This window comes from Nanorana parkeri, unplaced genomic scaffold (assembly GCF_000935625.1).
Source record: "Nanorana parkeri isolate BGI_ZX_2015 unplaced genomic scaffold, ASM93562v1 scaffold25, whole genome shotgun sequence".
Lineage (NCBI taxonomy): Eukaryota > Metazoa > Chordata > Amphibia > Anura > Dicroglossidae > Nanorana > Nanorana parkeri.
Genome location: NW_017306293.1, coordinates 698868 through 720645, shown reverse-complemented (window position 1 = coordinate 720645; position 21778 = coordinate 698868). Strand labels below are relative to the sequence as shown.

Below are 21778 nucleotides of genomic sequence, written 5' to 3'. Positions count from 1 at the left end.
GGGGGGTCGCGATCTGAGTCCCCGGCCAGGACCGCCATCACCACTGGGGGGGAGAGAAGAGGAGAGACACTGACTGACGCTGGGGGGAGGGATGAGAAGAGGAGAGAGACACTGACTGGTGCTGGGGAGAAGAGGAGAGAGACACTGACTGGTGCTGGGGGAGAAGAGGAGAGAGACACTGACCGACGCAGGGGGGGGAGACACCGACCGACGTTGGGGGAAAGAGGGGACACCGACCGATGTTGGGGGGAAAGAGGGGAGAGACACCGTCCGACGCTGGGGTCCCTTCAAAATTTCCTCGGGCAAAAAGGGGTCACGAGTGGAGAAAGTTTAAGAAGGCCTGCTCTAGAGCTATCATAGGAGGTGATAATGAGCTTTTCTGACCCTCGTAAGGAATTTATGTGCACAAAGAAATACTGCAACACTATACCATTAACAGAGACACAAGATAATGCAAGACAAGTCCAAGTGTAAACCCTTAAAGGAGAACTATGGGGTCAGTGTTTTTCCCCATAGTTCTCCTTAGGGTAACGGGAGGACACAAACTAGCGTCCTCTTGTTACCCTAAGCTCAGTATACCGCGAGCTACAGCTCGCGGTATACTGAGACGCCGCAGCTTAAACAGATCCCGACAATTATGTCTGGATCCACCCAGCTGCGTGAGTGACAGCTGGCTCTGCCTATCTAGAGGCAGAGCCAGCTGTACCCGCCCCCTCCCCCGTCCGTTCCGCCAGTCAGCGCTGGCAGATCGGAGCGGGGAGAGGGGAATCCAGCCCCTTCCCCTGTCATGGCAGAGAGCCGTGACAGGATCGAGAGTCGAGCGAACCCGGTATGTGTTCGCTCACCTCCCGATCTACTGAGTCGACCTGTGACAGTCTCATTGTCACAGGTCGGCTAGAACTATGAGGTAAGTGAAAAGCACTCACCTCATAGTTCTCCTTTAAGGGCAGATATATCCCTGTCCATTTCTCTTCTGTAAGGCAAAGTGTAGAAATTGCAGCCAAAATGCTACCTTGCTCAGCACTTTGAATATGAAAACTCCCGAGTGCAGCTTTAATTATCATCCATGTGTATCTCTTTCTTTGGAAGATACCACAGACAGGGGTCAGGATTTTTTCTGTCTCGCAGATTGACAGTATTTAATTGCTCCTTGGCTTGGCCAATCTGGCTCTAGGTTGGCTTGGCACATCTACCTAAATCATGAGACTAGACATTCCAACCATCTGGCAGCTTGGAACACTTATTATATCAACATATACAAAAGCTTGAGCAGTAAAGATGGCAGCAGTTCATGATATACACAAATGATATATATTTCTTTTACAGAAACAGATCTCCAAGCAGTATACACAAGAATGAAGAAACTGAAGTCTTTCTGTCACTGTGAATGTTGATGAACAACAAATTTACTCAGCAACAGCTTGTGTACCCATTACTTTATGCTACAGTTCTGGCAATAGCAGCAGAAGGATGTGGGAATTGTTCATATGATGGAGAATTAGGTCATCATGGAATTTTTATGTATCTTTCATTGCCTCTTAAAATAAGGTTTTCAAACATTTTGCAATAACAGGTAATATAGCAGCAGGAACACAGCTAATAAGGCTCCAGCAAGGTATATAAGGTCAGGGAACACTTACCATAATGACACCCAGGCTCCATAAATCACATGACTCATCATAGCCCTGATGTGACAGCAATTCTGGGGCAGCATAGTGCAGTGTAAAACAAGGAGTGTGTAATGGCCGGGACCCTGGAGGGCGGAGTCTAGCAAACCCAAAATCTATAACCTTCAAAACAGCATCTTCACCGGGCGATGATAGCAATAGATTCTGTATGAAGAAAAGTGATGCTGTAAATAAATAACGTTTAGCTTCTTATCATTGGTTTTCCTTTTCTTACTAATACATCCTCACCTCAGGTTTAAGGTCCCTATGGACAACTCCAGCTTCATGCATGCGACATACAGCACTCACAAGGCTGCGCATAAGTTTACTTGCTTCGATTTCGGTGAAACGCGAGTGTTTCTTTATTCGGTCCAGTAACTCCCCACCATCCAGGAGCTCCATTACAACATATGAATGATACTACCAAATAATAAATAAAATAAAAAAGACACAAAGTAAGGTAAAATAGCAAGTAAGTATATGTTCAGTGTATTTTTAAGTGGACTTTTATGTGGTAAAGAACAATACCACTTATTACATTTTAGGCCAGGTTTGCACTATTTCACTGTGGTACCCTGTGGTGTCATTTTTTCTGAATGGCACCCCAATGCACCTGCGTTGCAGGACACCACAATGCACGGTAACGCGCTACTGTGCGTTGTGGTGCACTGCACTACAAAAAAATAGTGTATGCACCTTTTTGGTGCATTAGGCAGCCCAATTAAATGAACTAGCTGCTTTAATACAAGGCATATTAACAGTTAACAGTGTGAATCCTTCGTCTGGCTTCAGCAAAAGCTGGGTTAAGATATGTGATATGCGTTTGCAACATAAATAACCTTCCACGGTTCCAGCCCCTCATTTTAATTGGATGATGAACCGAGAACAGCCAGCAGAAATCATAGCCATCTTTCTGACTCCTTTTAGAGTCAATTGTCTGCATAATATAATGTTGTGTGAGAGACAGCTCACCTGACTATTGGTTGGTAGAGGCACATTTTAGCACATTAATACACTAGGAATATATTGGAAACATATTTCCTTAGTTATATTTTATCTTGGCATATGCACTTAAATTCATACATTTGAAAAATTTGAAAAGCCTGCTTTACGTAGAAGCTGCATAGTCAAACTATTGAGGGACTCTGACCAAAGAAATGCTTCATCACTTTACAGGGAAGAATGCATCCATGCCTAAAATATTATGTTTGTACTTACCATAAAATCCTTTTCTTGGAGTCCTTTGAGGGACACAGGAACCTTTGGGTTACACTGCCACCTCCAGGATAATTAGACATTGGTAAAAAAACAAAAAAAAACTGTAGGCCAGCCCAGGATAACCCCTTCTAAGTAAGCAGTACCGAGAGCATGATCATAAACACAGAGAGATGGCACCTGCATCCCTCAATGAAATCCTATTTTCTTTCTCATTTGCCGAGGGACACAGGAATCTTTCACCTTCAGGACATCCAAAAGAAGTCCAACTGTGTGGTGGGCAACACAGCAAACAATCTCTAAAAGGCCCAACGTGAACGATAGAAAAAACTGGGGACTGGATACAGCAAAAGAGACGCATAAAGGACTATACTGACATCAGGTGAGGCCACAACCTCCCCTTGTACCAGAAACGTGAGACCAGACCTTGCATTGGCACACCAATGTTTGATACCAGAAGCTAGTCTGCCTGAAGCACCAAGAATGGTGGCGTGAGAAATGAAATCACCCTACAGATCTATCAGAGAAGAACAAAACCTAATCAGTAGCTGAGAGATAGTGACCCACAGCCTGAACTGTAGTCGAACAAGGATGAAATAATGATTTACTGGTTGAGGAAAATATTGGAAACTGCCATAGCTGAGAAGTAAGATCTAGGCCTCAGCCCTTTACAGGTTCAAACAGAGATGAAGTTTCAGATCGGATCAGACACTCACCTCTCAGAGACGATCTCCAGAAAGCCCTCCATTTCAAGTCTGTGAAGCAGAAGTGTAAGAGGAAAAGCCTAGATCTGAGTGTATTGATCAGCAGAGTATCCAATGCTACAGCTAGAGGATTTCTGCACCTGGAGAGGAATGTGTTCAGCAAGTGATAAAATCAGGACATCAGGGGGTTTACATTGGGTATCCTCCACTTGCAAAGTAAATGAAACAAGTTGGAAGACCTTGTCCAACAGTTGTTCACAACTATGAAGAGCATATCTAACAGGACTAGAATGTAAAGCTCGGGATCTAAACAACCTCTGTTTTTGCAACAATATCACCTGTTGCTCCTTGATGGCTGATGCGCACCACCACGCTGTCATTAATCAACTGAATGAGACTATTCCAGCACCAGTTTCTGAAGATTTAGGATCCAACTAAATTGTTGAAACCTCAGAACAATCAGAGGGATGTTGTCCAACAGAGCGCACGCTGACATTTTCCTTTCACAGGAGATCATCTAAGTATCCTACAAGGGGATGGCATGAGAACACACTAAGGCTAACACTGGGGCCAGCACCCTGGTGAACACTTGCAGAGCACGGGCGAGACTGAAAAGTTAGAGGGGTTGAAAGATCCAGAAAGCTCCTCCGGGAAAGGGAGGGCATGGTAGATCTGGTAGATTTTTGGACTTACTGGCCCCAAATAGGTGGATGTTCCGTTTCGGAATAAAAGTGACCAGGATGGAGTACAACCCCTGAAACTATTTTGACACAATAAATGGAACAAAGACACCATGGTCCAGAAGACCCCATTGGCTGCCAGTTCTGTTAGTACAAATATTTTCCGACCAGCTCCTTCAAACACGGGCACCCACTATGTAAATTTTGGCTGGTTCTTGAGTAAATTTGTTGGTGCTCTTACCTCCAGCGACATCCTTGATCATAATATTAATATTAAGTGGAGGTCCAAAGAGATGTTGTCCTTTGATTTCTATGTGGGTCAGGTGCTCCTTGGACGCAGGGTGCACAGACCAGCACTTTAACCTCACATGTTGTCATAGTTTGGGGAATATAGTACAATGGTGAGTGCTAAGTGACCACTCCTGAAGCCGACTAACATAAAAGGACAGTCTTTATTCATTCAAAAGGTGAACAGTCCAGGAACTTCACAAAACAACTTGCTTTTCTTCAGCATAAACGAAACATAACAGTTCATTGGACTCTCATTAACACATCATGTTTTGGTCTCACCGACATCTAGCCATACACTCCCAGTGTTATAGTCCCAGGACTTTCCCTGGATATACCGTCCTCAGCAGCTTCCCTCAGCTCCAAGACTTTTGGTATTCACCCTTAATGGGTCACTGTCCCTCTCTGTCTCCCCGACAGGGATCTCAGGGTCACCAACCCTCTCCAGCCTTCCTGGCTGTGTCACCTGTGCTCACGCACGCAGCAGCATCTGCCTGTAGCCGTGTGCCTACAGCACACCCACAACTCTCCTCTAAAGCACGGGACTGGCTTCCTAATAAGGTTGCTCTCAGCCACCTGATCAGCTCAACCTGGGAACTGGCAACACCTGGCCCCAGGACTGGAGATCCCATCCCACTATAGTCTGGAAAACCTGGAAGGAATTGAACAGCCAGTTCCTCCTCTCCAAAGGCATTCACATTGTGGAACCTCTCAGCCCCTCTGGCTGAGAGTCCTGAGAGCCAAAGTTGCCATACTACACCGTGGTATTGCCATGCACTGCCACAATGTGTATTGACAAAAGACTAATGTGGGAGACAAACTGAGATGCTTACAGAAGGCCATCACAGCTGAAGTGTAAAGCTCCAGCCATTTGCTCCCCTTTGTGTCTAGAAACTATGCTATATGGAAGGAAAGAAAGCTCAGACTGTGCGCATGCAACACTCCACTCAACATATGATGTCAGCACAGTCCCACAGCGTTGACCCCTTCCATGGTGAAAAACAGCAGGAAACGGGGAATTTAAAGTCACCCATTGACCTACACAAATAAGGTAATTCTGGGTGCTCAGCCCAACAGGCTTACACATGGAGTGAGTCTTCAGAGACAGTGCAAGCGCGAGGCAATGCCAGCAGCTCTGGACCTGGAAAGAGCTCCGTGGCTAACTTGTTACCAGAACAGAGTCTGCAAGGCACCTTTTGTTAAACCTAGTGCCTAAAGGACACTTTGAGGCTAGGTCCCAACATCAAGTCCAGCGGGTCTGGACGCAGCACTCCAAAAATTAGGCAGAGGACTGCTGCGCTGGATAGCTACAATCGTAGAGACCAGCTCTAGTAGCGAAATAAAAGAGTCTAGATTGAACAAAAATGAAAAAAATCCTAGCAAAGGATAGATTAGTCTTTTAACAGAAGAGCTGAAAAACCGGAGGCATACTGGTGGTAGGAGGGGTTATCCTGGCATGCCTACAGTTTTTTATTTGCCAGTGTCCAATCCTCCTGTAAACAGCAGTATAACTTGAAGGTGAAAGACTTTCCTTCAATGGACAAGAAAGAAAAGGGATGATTTACCGAGAAGCACCCATCACAATCTTTATCAAAAAAATGGTCATCAGCTCTAACGTCCACTTAAAGCACCCCAGTTCATAGGTTAGTGGAAAAAGTATGTATTCCTTTTGATTTCATCTGGCAGGTACCTTTTATTGGTAGCAGTGGTCTAGCAGCATAAAAAAGTAAATCCTTAGTAACACCAGAGCTATCAAGCATTTTTATAATCAAGTGTCTGCCACAGAGACTTGAAAATAAGCACGACAGCAATATCATAGGACAATTGAACAAGTGGCTGGGCAAAAACATATTCAGCACATCTCTATAATAAATGCACAATTCACCATGTTTTTTTTGGTTTTTTTTTAAACACTGTAAGTGCAAAACAAAATCTGTTAATCCTGCCAAAAGCCTAGTGAGCTCCCAACTTCCTGTTTAAAGGAGAACTATGGGGTTAGGGCTTTTCCCCATAGTTCTCCGAAGGGTAACGGGAGGACACAAACTAGCGTCCTCCCGTGATCCAAAGCTCAGTATACCGCGAGCTACAGCTCGCGTTATACTGAGACGCCGCAGCTGAAACAGATCCCGACAATTATGTCTGGATCCGCCCAGCTGCGTAAGTGACAGCTGGCTCTGCCTATCTAGAGGCAGAGCCAGCTGTACCCGCCCCCTCCCCCGTCCGTTCCGCCAGTCAGCGCTGGAGGATCGGACAGGGGAGGGGAGAATCCAGTCACTCCCCTCTCACGGCTCTCTGCAGTGGCAGGATCGAGAAGTGAGCGAGCGCCGGTATGTGTTCGCTCACTTCCCGATCTACTGAGCCGACCTGTGACAGTTTCATTGTCACAGGTCGGCTCAGATTATGAGGCTGAGTGAAAAGCACTCACCTCATAGTTCTCCTTTAAGCTGACAATGTTGCCTCTGCTGCAGTGAAATCCTAAGCAGTGTAAATAACTCTTCTTGAGTTCTCCTCCACTGGACTACAGAACACCTACTCTTTATGTTACGGAGATGATAGGTGTGTTCTGTAGCTTAGCAGTAGGAAACTGGGCAGGGCTGACAACACTGCTTGGGATTTCAGTGCAACACACTGCATCTCTGGCAGATCAACAGGTATTTATTTGTCAACAGGTATTTGCATTGTTTTTAAAGGGATAAAACATGGGGAAATGTACTACACATTATTGCAAAGATGCAGCGAATAGTAGTAATAGGCTAATCAGAAGTCATTTTTCATTGTTCAACTCTGAAGTGACTAATCGTAGAATCTGATTCTGTGTGGTTCTGTACTATAACCATTGTAAGCATGCATTAAGAAAATCTTGTAAAACAAACAAAAGCATGTGGCAATGGCAGGGGACAATCAGTCAGTATAGTATAGGGGTTAAAAGAGAACTATAGGGTAAGTTTTTTCCCCCATAGTTCTCTTAAGGGTCACGGGAGGACATAAACTAGCATCCTTCCGTGAGCCAAAGCTCAGTATATCGCGAACTACAGCTCACCGTATAATGAGACCGCCGCAGCCGGGACAGATCCCGACATTACTGTCGAGATCCACCCAGCTGCGTGGGCGACAGCTGGCTCTGCATATGTAGAGGCAGAGCCAGTTATGCCCGCCCCCCTCCCCCATCCATTCCTCCAGTAAGTGCTGGAGGATCGGAGAGGGGAAATCCCTGCAGGGAGCCGTGACTGACAGTCACGGCTCTCTGCAGGGAGATGATCGAGAAGTGAGCGAGCGACGGGTATGTGTTCACTCACTTCTCGATCTATTGAGCCGACGTGTGACAGTTTCATTGTCACACATCGGCTCAAACTATGAGCATTAGTGATTTTCACTCACCTCATAGTTCTCCTTTAAGTGATAATGGACATAAGGAAAGAAGGAACAATTATTTTGCTATTCCTGCACCAGTGCTCAGAACAATAGATAAATGTCTTATCTGCTTGTCAGCATGAGAGACTTTTCTGTTTATGGAGATTCTAAGGGCCTGTTCACATGATATCAGGTCCTGATCAGGTGCGGATCTGCAGACTGATGCAGTGCGTTTTTGCTGCATTTTTGATGCGTTGGAGTGGGGCTGTTAGGCCTTGTTCACACCAAGCGCGGAGCAGATCCAGACCAGAGCAGGTGCAGACCGGATCAAAACTGTGTCCAATGTATTCCTATGGTATTTTGACCTCCAGTTCACATCGCAGCGTGCAGATCCAGACCAGATCCAGAGCAGGTGAAAAAACTGCGGCAAGCCCTACCTGCTCTGGAACGCATCAAAAACGCATGCAAGTGCCTGAAAGTTCATGTTAAACTTTAAAAAAATCTTTTTTTTTTACCAAAACCGGCCCGGAACGCATCAAAAACGCGGCACAACCCACTGCACTGCGTGTGCAGAAACCTGACCGGATCTGCTCTGCATTTGGTGTGAACAAGGCCTTAGTATGTTAGCTGCAGTGCAGTGCGTTTTTGATGCATTTTTGCATTTCCTGACCTGACAAAATGTGACATGCAGTATTTTTTCTGTCGTAAGCTGAACGGACTGCGCACGTGAGAACTGGAGCCCATAAAACACATAGGGATACATTGGGATGCATTTTGAGTGCAGCAGCGTACAGAGCCGGTCAGCACACAAAACGGACGTCGTGTGAACAGGCCCTTAAGGATTATTTATCTTGGCAATCCTTTTTGAAATTTGGCTATCACTAGGGTGTGTGCTTATTTCATAAACTCGTGCCAACATCTGACAACCATATAAGAGCAATGTTAATCTTAAATGCTGTATGGAAGGAACAGCGTCTACTTCAGGTGCAGACTAAAGCTGGGTATACACTAGTAGATTTTGGAACAAACTTTCTTATGAAAAATCTTGTCAGAACATTCGATTGAAGACTTGTAGAATGTCGTTTGAAATTTCGTTTGATTTAAATATTCGATTTTGGAATAAATGGAGTTTCTCAAACAAAAAACAAATTTACTGTTATAAAAATTTTCCATCCTGTTCCTTCGATTTCTTTTTCAAAAATGAATCATCAATTTAACCCTATCAACCACTGGTGTATAGCCAGCTTAACTTGAACGTCAATTTGCCAATTTTTATAAAAAATGGGTAAAAAGAAATAAGGAAAGTTCTTGGGAAACTAATTCAGACCTGGTCATGAAAGACATCATGAAGATTCACAATGTTAGGGTGTCCCTGACATAACTTCAGAGCTGCCACTTCTCGCTGAGTGTTCACCTCCATCCTAGAAAAAAGAAGAGGACAGGTAACCAAAATGCTAAAACACCAACTCAATTAGCTACAGAATCTTCACTAGAATTCTACATTTTCTGCTGCAGTATGTACTCCTGGTGGTTAAGTAATTACTAGCCATGAGTTTACATAACATATTATTAAGTGTTCTGAATGCCTCTCTGCTTTGCTGCACTTTTCCATTAATAAGGTGCCTTCTTTCAGGGAAGGTAATGTAATGGTAAATAAACAAATAGCAGTATATTTCTATAAAAAATAAATTTGCAGACTTTGTCATTGTTACTTTAAAAATGTACAAACATGATTTTACCCAGGATCGTATACACAATTTCTACTGAAGAAAGAATGTTCATTTTTTTTCTGCCCTTTGGGTTTGAGCCAAGAACATAGGAAGAAACAATTCTAAGAGTTCCCAATTTAGCTTACTTTAGTCAGTATTCTACAGGTGAAGAACACATTACCTAATGCAATTATTATCTTAAAACTGAACTGAAATCTGAAAGCACACAGCTAAATATACAACTGAATTACACAAACCTTAGCTTTTTAGCTGCTGCCAAAGGATTTGTTATTCTGTTCTACCATCCTTACAGGCTCTCCTACCAGACTGACCACAGTCAGATCTTACAATCCGTTATATATTTTTTTTAGACTATACTGCAGTTGAGAAGTACAGCCTGGTCCAAGACCAACCCCAGCCTGTGACTGGACACTGATGGAGATCATCTTACTGTCAGAAAGCTCTGATGGATAGCACTGTGCAATGCAGTGATGGGCAACTTAGTAAACACAGAGGGCCTCATGTGCGGCTTCTGACCTGTCCAAAAGGCCACAAAATAGGCAGCTAGGGAGGGATGAGTGTTAGCGGGAATTATGGCGGCTAAGGAAGCCAAGAAACCCCAACACAAGTAAAAGCAATTTAAACGGTAAGAGGCATTTTTTTATATTTTTTTCAGCTGAAGCTATGTGAATAGGAACATGTAACAATGATAAAATAGGTGTCATCCTAATTTGGCTGCCAAAGTGGAAATACACTTTAAGTTATTCTGATATGGCCGGGTTATACTTCTGTCTGCAGCAGTGTTAATTTCGTCTACTAATCATTTTCGGCATATTTTCTTCAACAACACTTTTCCAGTGAGTAAAACTAGACTAAAACTAAATGAAAACTACGTTCCTAAAAACTATAACAAAAATATATTGACATTTTAGTCAACTAACTAAAACTAGACTAAAATGTTAGGGAGAGACAATTTGGGAAGAGATCCAATCAGAACGAATCTCTTTGGACTTCCAGTTCCATCCTGAATGGACGGCTAATAGGTAATATGTGCAATGGCATTACAGCCAATATAGGTTTTCATTTTAATGTTTTAGAGTTGCACTTCTGCTTGAAAGAATGAAGAATGTCAAAAAGGAAGTTGTTATAATTAATACATATCTAATTACTGGTCCTTAATATTATTGTTTCTTTATAAGACTTGGTCTAATCTAATTTTAAGATAAATAAAGACATGTTATATATCACAACAGTTAAATATGTGTCTTTATTGCATGTTTAAACCTTAATACCATAAGTAATAACAGATCAACAGATGTTTACTCCAAGAGTATATAATGAGATTGGAAATTCTAGAGAAATTCTTACATTACTCTTTAACTAAATGCACTATATTTTAGTAGACTAAATCTACTGAAGATTTAGTCAGCTAAAATCTTATCATATTTAGCCCACTAAAACTAGATTAAAACAATTCAGATGACTAAAATATGTCTTAAACTAAATGGCATTTTAGTCAAAAGACTATGACTAAAACTAAATTGAAATGTGCTGTCAAAATTAACACTGGTTTGCAGGAGTATAAAGATACTGATAAACAAAAAAGCTGTTGGCCAGCAAGGTGTAAACCTCCTGCTCTGAGCATGCTTCAGTTTTGTAGAAGGCAATAGATCACAACAACTCAGAGGTGGAACCTGTGTCACTTAATGAACTTGAAGAAACGGCTTTTAAGTGTATTGATTATTACGAGGCAAAGGATTCAGTTATTCTGATACAACTGCGACATCCAAAAGTAGTCCAACTGATGGGTGGACAATGCAGCAAACAAAACAGGCTCACATATCTAATATAATAAATAACATAATAAAACTAGGGGCAGCATGAGGCTCAAAGAGCTGCCTGAAGGACCCCACACCCAAAGCTGGCATCAGGTGAGGCCTGAAAATCCACCTGATACAACATAGAGAATGTATGAACAGAGGACCAGGTGGCAAACAGTTGCCTCATGTCTAAAAGCCCAAGAGGCACTCATAGACCTAGTAGAGTGCTCCTGGACACGAAAAAGTGGAACCTTGTCCTTAAGACCATAAGCTTGAGCCACCCAAATTTGGTGAATGGGGACCATCAGAAATGACAAAAAGTCTATCTAATGGAAGCAGTGGCTGAGAGGTAAACCTGTACAGCATGAACTACATCCAGGCAGTGAAGGGAAAATTCACAGGGACTGTGCACATATGACCCTCCAGTTAGTGGCTCAGCATTTAATTCCTCAGCGCATTAACCACCAAAACATGGGAGTATTGCTGGCGTATAACATTACCAATCAGTGTAGTAGCTCCTAAAGCTCAGCCCAAATGGTGTGCTCATTAAATAAGAACTAATGCTAAACCCTTTTTTGGCTTCAGTTCTCTTTTTAAGTCACAGGAGTACATTTACATGTACTCCTGTGACCCAAACTCAGCATCTAGCGGGCTACTACCGCGTGCAGAGCTGCGCTGCAGCCAGTAAAGATCCTGACAATATTTTTTGGGATCCACCCCACTGCCTGATTGACAGCCGGCTCTACCTCTCTAGAGCCAGAGCCAGCTGTGCCCTCCCCCTCCCCTGTCTGTCCCTTCAGTGAGCGCTGGAGAAGTAGAGAAAGGGGAAGGAGAATCCCTGCGGAGAGCGCTCGCTGACAATCACCGCTTTCTGCAGGGAAGAGCCATGAGCTGGGTGGTCAGCAGTTTGTGATCGCTAAGTTCTCAAGTAATAAGAGTCTTTAGAGACTGGGTCATAACACAGGCTGTGTAATGCCTCTGTGACAATTAACATAATTTCCGAAGCGCCATCAACAGAACTCAATGCCCAAATCTCACATTTCAGGCAAGCATGCGGTCCAGCAGGGTCTGGGTATGACCTGCAAGGTATTGCCAATGATTAGGTGATCTGGATGGCTGTATAAAGAGCCCACTTCAGCAGCATACAGATAATATCTTGAGCAAAAACTAAATAAAATGGCTAGTAAAGGGGTAAACGTTTCTCAATAGAGAAAATATGTCCAGCCGCCCAGTACACTAGCAAAAAAACTAAAGCATGCTGGTAATAGGAGCTGGTAACCTAGCTGGCCAACAGCTTTTTTCTTTTATAGTATCCAAATCCTGTGGGTGATAGTATAACCCAATTATAACAGAATAACTGAATCTTGTGTCCTTTAATAAATGATAAAGAAAATAAATACAGTGTAACCCTCTGATACTAGCTGCACCCCGGAACCTCAGGCAGCCTTGGATACAGGAAGCCATGTTTTTATGCTTAAGACAACTGACAAAGAAGGAAAACCCTGGATAAAATTGCTTGCAGATCAAGCTTAGATATTTTTATGAACAAGTAAATATAACTTATATTCATATTTTAGTTGAATGATTTATCTCAACTTAAAGTGACACTAAACTTGCATTCAAGTATTATAACAATTTAGAAAAATATACCTTATTTGTGTATCACTCAGCTGTAGTTTCTGAAATCAACTCTAAATTGGTGATGACACTGTTTTTCCTTCTAGAGCGCATATGTCAAATACAAGGCCCGCGGGCCAGAAACAGCCCACCACACAATTTTCTCAGGCCCGCCAGTCTCAAGCTCTGTACTGCCAAGCAGGGTAATTTTTTTTTTCCAGCCAGAGCTTGGAGCAGCAATTTAGGCGGCCGCCCTCTGAGGACTGCACACCTACATGTTTCTCCTCAATCGCGCTTCCCTCCTGGGCTGCAGGCTTCTTTTTGCACGCAGGTTTTTCGGTCGCACCTCTCTCCTGGGCCACAGGTTTACCGCATGCACGTTCCTCCATGCCAAGGGGTGTGAATAAAATCAGGGCCTGGACATAAAAAAGAAAAAAAAATGAACCCTGTTATTGCCGCGGAACAAAGCTCAGGCACACTAATCATTATATGACAGTCCTGGTGTCCTGTGTGCGAGGACACTAAAAGTGTCAGCAGTCCCTGTCCATTTAATGGACAGGGACTGCTGATAAGTATCAGCAGTCCCTGTCCACACAGTAGTGCCCTCACACAGAGGATACCAGGACTGTCATATAATCATTAGTGGGCCCGAGCTTTGTTCCGCGGCAAGAAGCAGGGTTCATTTTTTTTTCTTTTTTATGTCTGGCCCCTGATTTTATTCACAACCCTTGGCATGGCCCTTAGTAAGTTTGGATTTCGCACACCTGTTTTAGGGTGGCTACTTTTGTTCCCCATGGTCCCTGTGTGTGTTGTAAATTAGTCACTCTAAGCTCGCTCCTGTGATGGACTACAATCTCAATACAAATTAGTAAACTAAATGTGAGATTGTAGTCCATCACAGGAGTGGGCTTGGAGCGGTGACTACTTTACTACACAAACGGACCATGGGGAACAAAAGTAGACACCCTCCAGAAGGAAGGACAGTGTCAGCACCAATTCAGAGATGTTTTGAGGATCTACAGCTGAGTGATACACAAATAAGAGACATTTTTGTTAATAATTAGGCTACTTGAAAGCATTTTTAAGATTTAACTCCTGAGTTTAGTGTCACTTTAAAGCTCACCCACATTATACAAACTGTTGTCATGGAAAAAACGGAATGTGCTTACTGTGCGTCTTCTATGCAGCCTGAGCTAGCATTTGCATTCTCCACACTCCACCCATTTAACTCAACAATAAGCTCCGCCTATGGTAATTGGGGTTTTACTAAACCACTAGGGAAACATCACAGCATTACACATTTCATGAGCTGTTGTCCAGGTGTTCATACTGGCAGGAGGCAGCTAGGAGCCACAAGGTGAAGTCTGAATTATTTCACAAGCCAACTATAGAAGGCATTACACATGACTAATGCCTTCAGACAGACAAGGATTGTGCAATCTGTACTTTTTTGCAAGGTAAGCAGCATAGTTCACCTTTTGCTAAGTATTTTCACAGCATATTCCTTCTTGCTCTGGCGATGGCGACATTTCCTGCACACAGAGAAACTTCCAGACCCCAGAGCTGGCTCCTGCAGATCCATTTCATACTGCTGAAAGAATGGATTAGGACTGACAAGAACAGCAAAAGGTAGATTCTGGGAAAGGGGAGTGGTCACTAAAAATAAAAAAGTGAGTAACATAAAGCATGTAAATTTAAACCAAGAACAAAATAAAGGTTACTTTGTCACTAAATATACGTATTTACCTTCATGGCAGCACTCAGAGCTAGCGTAGGGCTTGCAGGTTTGTCAGCAGATGGGGCAGGCATGTCTGTCATTGCTGCATTTACACCAAACAGAACAGATGGAGCTACAAAGGAGTATCCCTGAAATATACAAAGCAAAGTAAGGAGATGGAGCAAACAACAAATGTGACTTACAGTTTTGCTGGCAGAAGACATTACTTCTTTGCTGAAAAAGAGATAGTATATGTTCTATAGGTTAATTATTCTGGAATCCAAATAGGTGTTCTGAGGTTCTATAACTAAATGCTCCTATAAATGTACACATAATTTGTAAATAGAGTACCAACACAGCCATACTGATAAAGGAACCTAAAGACTTAACTGAGAAAATCATATGCCTAGATACTATTGAGCTGACATTCTATACCAATGAACCACAATCCTTAGCTTAGGAGCCACATTGACTGAGCCGTGACTCTCAGCAAATATTTATGTGGCTTGTGGCAGCAAATCAGAAGCTGCTTACTGTCTCTCTGTCTAATCGCCTGCTGTATTATACATTGCACCTAAACATAAAGCTAACCAAGCATGCACTACTCACAGAAGGTATCTGGTGTACTAACCAAGGCAAAATGAATGTACTACCTTTAGACTGCCAAAGACTATCCTATATAGTTGACAAATGTTACAAAAAAACTAATCAAGGTGTAAACATGATTATAGATATAATCAAGGCTAACTGTTGGACATCCAATAAAAAAATGTTGAATACTGTTCTTTCCATGACGTTCAACAAAATCACTGGAAGATATGGTCATAGCTGTACAAATAACTGACGGTGGTGGGGAAGTGTGCCCCATTATGCATCTAGTTTAATTCACAACACTAACTATTCATTAAACAACACCATGGGAGCTGTGGTTATACAGAAGAGAAATAGAGGTCCACATCACAATTTTTTCTCAGTTCAATACATGAACTCAGATATTTTGTCAGATCAAGCTATACATTATACTATTACAATTAACTTCTCTTATTTTCTCCCTTTTAGTTTGTTAAATGCATTTGAAAGCATTTTGTTCTATCTGTTGCATAAATTCCACATGAAAAACTGAACATGTAAAACTAGATTTGGACAGACCTGGAATATACGCGCCCCAGAAGGTGGAGTTGCCGCTGGAGAGTACACAGGGTCTAAACTTGTAAATTCATCTGAAAAATTACTGACATCTGTTTCACTGCGTATAGATGGACGAAATGGAGGAGTAACTTTACGCAGGGCCAGAGCTTCCCAGTCCAGGCCCTGTATTAGAGACAAGAAATGTTACAGACAATGCCTCACCCAAAAATGAGTAGGTAGTAAAACATTGGACAGTGTCTTCTCACCCTATAGAATTTGTGTTCCTTTATTTGGAAAGCACCCTCTGCTCCAAGTCGTTTTCTTGGATCCTTGCGAAGCAACTTCTGAAGAAGATCCCGAGCCTCCAAACTTAAAGATGAGGAATACGAGGGCTCCATCTTTAGGATCCGTCTGTGACAAACATGGTTTTTATGTAATGAAGTATTGTTACCCATCCTTCAGCCTATTACTCTCAAGAGAAAATATATGTATCCATATGTTCTGAAATCTACCAAACCCTTCCTCCTAAATTCTATCTCAACAAACCCATACTATTTCTACACTTTCAAATCCTTTATTCAATTTATAACATAATATATTACAAACATTATGGTATCCTTATTTGAATTCCCATTCCAACCTTGTATTACATTTACAAAAGCAATTAAAATATCGACTGTCTATTCATTGCATAACAACATTTATTTAGCATTCATCCCTCATTCTTATCATACCCTACACACAAAAATACACAGAAAAACCCAATCCTGTCTATTTCCTCCCCTCTCCCCCCAAAGATTCTCTCCCACCTTCTGATCCCTAGCAACCTTAGTTCTTATAAATCCATATCCATAATATATATATGTCAGATTCCGGAGGCATATAATTTTGAATCCAAGGTTGCCAGACCTTTCTAAATTTAAAGATTGAGTCCTTTAGTATTGCAGTAATTTTCTCATTTATTAAATACCATGTAATTTTTTCTTTAATTTGTTGTACAACTGGTATCTCTGACTCCAAATCTCTGGCTACTGTTTGTTTAGCTGATGTAAAGATGAATGTTATCAATCTAAATTGATGTTGCGTAAAGACTTCTGGCTTGAAATTTAGCAAGGCTTCCCATGGGTCTTTCCTTAACCTTCTTCCCATGACTCTCTCTATTATCTAATATACCCCCGACCACTTAAAGCTGAATTTTAGGGCACTTCCACCAAATATGGGCCATGGAGCCTTGCTCCCCACAACCTCGAAAATACAGCGAGGAGGAGCCACCTGAAAAATTTGCCAGTTTAATAGGGACCATATACCATCTAAATAAAAGCTTACTATTTCTTTACTGATTTTTTTTACTCACTTGGACACTTCATTCTGTGAGTTCTTTTCCCCCTCCAATGTGAATGGAGATGCTCCTGTTAGCAGTTCATAAATGAGGATTCCCAGACTCCACCAGTCCACTGACTGCATCAGAAAATACACAATATAATTGGAGGGAATATTGCATTCTTAATGAGATGTCTGCTGCTGCCATTTATAATGACTCACCTTGCCATGACCTCCCTGCCCTCTGATTATTTCTGGTGCCATATATTCAGTCGTGCCACAGAAGGAATATGTGCGCTCACACTGTGCAAAAAACATCAAAAAATACAGGAGCGTAGTTCATAAAATATAATCAATATAACACCTAGGTCAGTAAATAAAAAATACTTTCCACAATGCGTAAGAAAATAATTCATGATGGTCTTAGTTCAGTACATTTACTTAGAAGGCTGAAATTACACTACATTACTTAATGCTGTGGAGAAATCAGTATTTTGCAGTACCAAATACACTAACAGTGGACTCAAGACTCCTATATTCTGTTGAATTAATTAATACACAGTCTTAATGGCAGCATTTGCCACAGTATTTGGGAGCATTACAGCCAGCTAAATCTTACATCCGCACTTTTATAGATTGCTCAATTTGTTGTTACTTTGTTTTAATTCTGAACAGTGTTTATATATGTAAATGATATGTTCTTCTACAACTTGCCTTAATAATGTTCTGCTACACAAGACCTTAATTTAAACTGATCTACCTAAAGGAAAGACTTGTCAATATGGCATGCCCATTAACTCATATGTGTAATGCTACTTGTTATTTGTGAATGCAAGTGCAAGATCTAAAACCAACTTCTCACCTCTTCAGACATGAATTCTTTGCTCAGGCCAAAGTCTGTAAGCACCACATGACCATCACTGTCCAATAAGATGTTTTCCAGCTTGATGTCTCGGTACACGATGCCCAACTGAAGAGAGGTGTGGAGTCAGAACAGTCCCTGTCATTATGCCAGCCATTCAGCACAATTTATGTAAGTCATATGGACTGCATTTAAGGTCTCCCTGCATAAAGCAAGATAGACATTTTCTCACCTTGTGTAGGTGTTCAATAGCCAGAATAACCTCTCCAGAATAAAAGCGTACAGCATCTTCAGAGAAGTTATCTCGCTGATAGAGATGAGTAAAAAGTTCTCCTCCACTAACATAGTCTATCAGGATAAAAGAAGGACAGAATATAAGGCCACAACATTATGTTTAACCATTACACTACAAAGACAAGTATTAGGAGTCATGCCAAAAGTACCATTTTACTAATAAAACAGATTTAATTTATTAGGCAAGTTGGGCAATTTGTGTGATGCACAGAAATTGTATTTCTGATATACAAACCTATAGCGACTATGCATTGAGTTCTCCTTTCTATAGGGAAAAAACATAGAGTTGCGTGTAGTATAAGTATTAATGGCTTTATACAAGACTCTGGAAAACAAACAAGTTACTTATAACTTAGACTTGATAAAAATGCTAAGTGTTGCTGGGGGTTAGTGTAAGGGTGGCATTGCAAGAGTCATTACCCCATGCTCTGCAGTGGGGCCTTAACCCTTTCGCTGCCAAGGACGTATGGCATACGGACCTACAAAAGTGCTTCCAGCTGGCCAGGTCAGTATGTGTGGTCAAGGAGGCTTTTGATGGCCCTGGCTTACAGTGGGCTCATTAGAAGACTCACAAGCACTTGAATAATATAAAGTGGCAGTTCATTGTCTATCACAAGCACAAAATATGAGGCAGCTCTTGCGCAAACTAGGGTTGGAGGTTTGGAATGACTGTTTTCCGAGCACATGCTTTAGTTCTCACAATGAGTCAGTGCAGGAATAATTCTCTGAAAAGTTTAAACATCTAATTCATATTAATCAATCACTTTTTTTAACTATTTGACAATCATGTATTATCATTATTTGTATCCTTTATGTATAAAGTGCCAACTGACAGCCCGGGTACAGCATTATTCTTTTACCTACCCAAATGACCCAGTAGATAATATTTTGGTGCATTTAATTGAAAACCTGTAGCTGTATCATGTATAACAATCTCAGGACACTAACATGTTTCAAATTTCCGTTTTAGTTAGTGAAGGGTTGAGTCAGCACTATATTTCACTGCTTCTTCAAATCTTGGTCAAATTTCTGAAAGTTCACAAACCTTCATTTGTGGCTAACCGAACATGGATTAAACTAAACTTTAAAAGATGTCCCTAAATTTCCGAGGCTGTCCCTAGCATTGCTCCCTTACTAAATGTTTTTGTAGCACTCATCGCTTGTTTATAAGCTCATCACTTTATGTATGAATCTTTGTATGATATTATCAACTACTACTTCATGTGAGATGATGGAGCTATATAAATAAATAACAGTAACAAATACGTTAGGGAAAAGGGCCTACTATCTGTGCTTTGCCGAATAATCTTTTTATGTAACTATAAATAATGAGCTTTTGAGTTTTCTGTGTCTGTATAACAAATGTTGATCTTGATCTTTTCCTTTAGGAGGCAGAACTGAACATATGAATTCTCCCAATCTATATATATATCTGACAGCTTTATGAAGTGCCAGCCTAACAAGCTTTATTCCATGATCAGATAAGCCCAACATACTATTCTTTACCAAATATTTCCTTCAGATTTAATACCTAACACTAAACAGTCATTATTTTAGCAATTTAATCATATGCAAAGGATCTCTCTTGTATTTTTTTGGGTACTACAATGACTTAACACATATAGATCATAACACCTGCCTTTCACAATAAGTAACATTTAAATAAGTTCATTTTTTTATGGGCATATTTCTGATTTAATCCAATAGTGCACCCCTGCTTTGGATTGCTGCATGTAGACTTCCACCCATCCCACTGTACAAGAAACCTGATATTAGGCATGGTACCAATATCATAAAGATTCTACATAAGCATATAAATTTGTGTGTGTCTGTCTCTTTTTAGAGAAGGTTGAGCTCTACGGAGTCTGGATTTAGGGATTTAATTGTTATTAAATTGGAAAGCCCCTTAGGTCTATAGTGATAGAAAGCATACATCAGTGATTCTAAGCACACTATTTCCTTTACCTACCTAGTATAAGGTGGAGTTTGGCATCTGTCTGGAAGGCATAGTGAAGGGTCACAAGAAATGGACTCTGTCTCACATGTTCTAGCACAGTACGTTCAGTTCGCGTGTGCTCTGCTGTCTTCTCTTTTTGAACCAGAGCTGCCTTACGCAGCACCTTCATGGCATAGAGGCGATTTGCATTTGGGCCAGTCACTTTACGAACAAGGAAAACCTTACCATATGCTGCAAAAAGAGTGAAAGAATATTACAAAATGCCAGAGGAGGCAAGAAACAAATGGCAACAACCAAAGGAGGCATTCATCTTTCAGAATTATTTGGCAGTTTCCCAGAATTTAAACTATAACATTGGCATCGGAGCTTTCAAATGGCCTACATATATATTTCAATAATTTGAAGCACCATGTCTAACGGCGCACATAGACATAGGATTAATAAAGTCTCAATTTAGCTAGATTTAGCAAAACACCTCTAAGCAAGATTCTCTGAGCCCCCTATCAGCTGTTTTTGCTGTCCACAGCTCTGGCAGGAAGATCTTCCCCACTCAGCAAGGTCAGTGACAACCAAGACTTTACTAAGAGCTGAACTTCCTGTCTCCCCTCACTGGTATGGACTTTTCATATATTCATGTGGAGAAAACAGCATAAGACGTTTGTGTCACTTACCTCCAGTTCCCAAAATTTTCAGCAGTTCAAAGTCTACCATACCAACTTTGTCTTCTTGTCCTGTCAGGTTCACTTCTGTGTGAGAAAACAGACATTGATCATTTATCCAGGAAAACATACAAAAATATATAAACAGAATGTTTTCCAATTGTTCCTCATTTATAATAGATTACCCCAAGTCTTATGTCAAGTCTGTCAGTTAAATGAAACTTCCAATATCACGCTTTACTTTGTGTTCTAACTAGGTCATGAATACACTAATGTCAGTCAAAGCTAAATGATGACATACAAATGTAGTAGGACATTCGGTTGCTAGAATACAATTCTTATTATCTATTTCTATAATCCTTATTCCTGGTGAAACATTATACACAAGTATTTTTCAACAAAAGTAGAATTGGTTTGAAAAAAACATCACCTTAGGCTTTAGAGGCCTAAGACCTGACAAAAAATGATGTCCACAACTGCCACAATTCTGAAAAGCACTTTAATGGGAAACCGCCCCTGTCACTTACTATGAGTCTTAAAGACACTGATTGGTCTGCATGTGGATGAAATGGCATTCATATTTTTAATAGTTTCAGTTTTAAATACAAACTTCCTACTGAAGTTTATCTTTACCCAAACAGATCTCACACTTACAATATGTGGCCCTTAGCTATTGTTAAAAAATGTAAGATATTTAACCAGTTACACTATGTAGGAAACGGTTTGAGTTAATATAACTCCCAACATTTTATTTATTCATCATGCATTTTTGAACAAAGCCATGCCCACT

At 41.3% G+C, this 21778-nt stretch overlaps 1 protein-coding gene across 1 annotated transcript in view; it reads right to left on the bottom strand.

Moving 5' to 3' along the window:
• The window catches only part of LOC108794037 (ribosomal protein S6 kinase alpha-5-like), a 42672-nt gene that overhangs the window by 5372 nt on the left and 15522 nt on the right, over window positions 1-21778 (bottom strand). Inside the window, exons 2-14 of the mRNA XM_018565008.1 lie at window positions 21001-21075; window positions 20342-20560; window positions 18311-18426; window positions 18079-18186; window positions 17439-17519; window positions 17251-17354; window positions 16163-16307; window positions 15918-16079; window positions 14798-14917; window positions 14527-14642; window positions 9233-9326; window positions 1917-2087; window positions 1641-1832 (exon numbers count right to left, since the gene is read on the bottom strand). Coding sequence (XP_018420510.1) covers window positions 1641-1832; window positions 1917-2087; window positions 9233-9326; window positions 14527-14642; window positions 14798-14917; window positions 15918-16079; window positions 16163-16307; window positions 17251-17354; window positions 17439-17519; window positions 18079-18186; window positions 18311-18426; window positions 20342-20560; window positions 21001-21075 — 1703 coding nt within the window. The remainder of the gene's footprint in view (window positions 1-1640; window positions 1833-1916; window positions 2088-9232; window positions 9327-14526; window positions 14643-14797; window positions 14918-15917; window positions 16080-16162; window positions 16308-17250; window positions 17355-17438; window positions 17520-18078; window positions 18187-18310; window positions 18427-20341; window positions 20561-21000; window positions 21076-21778) is intronic.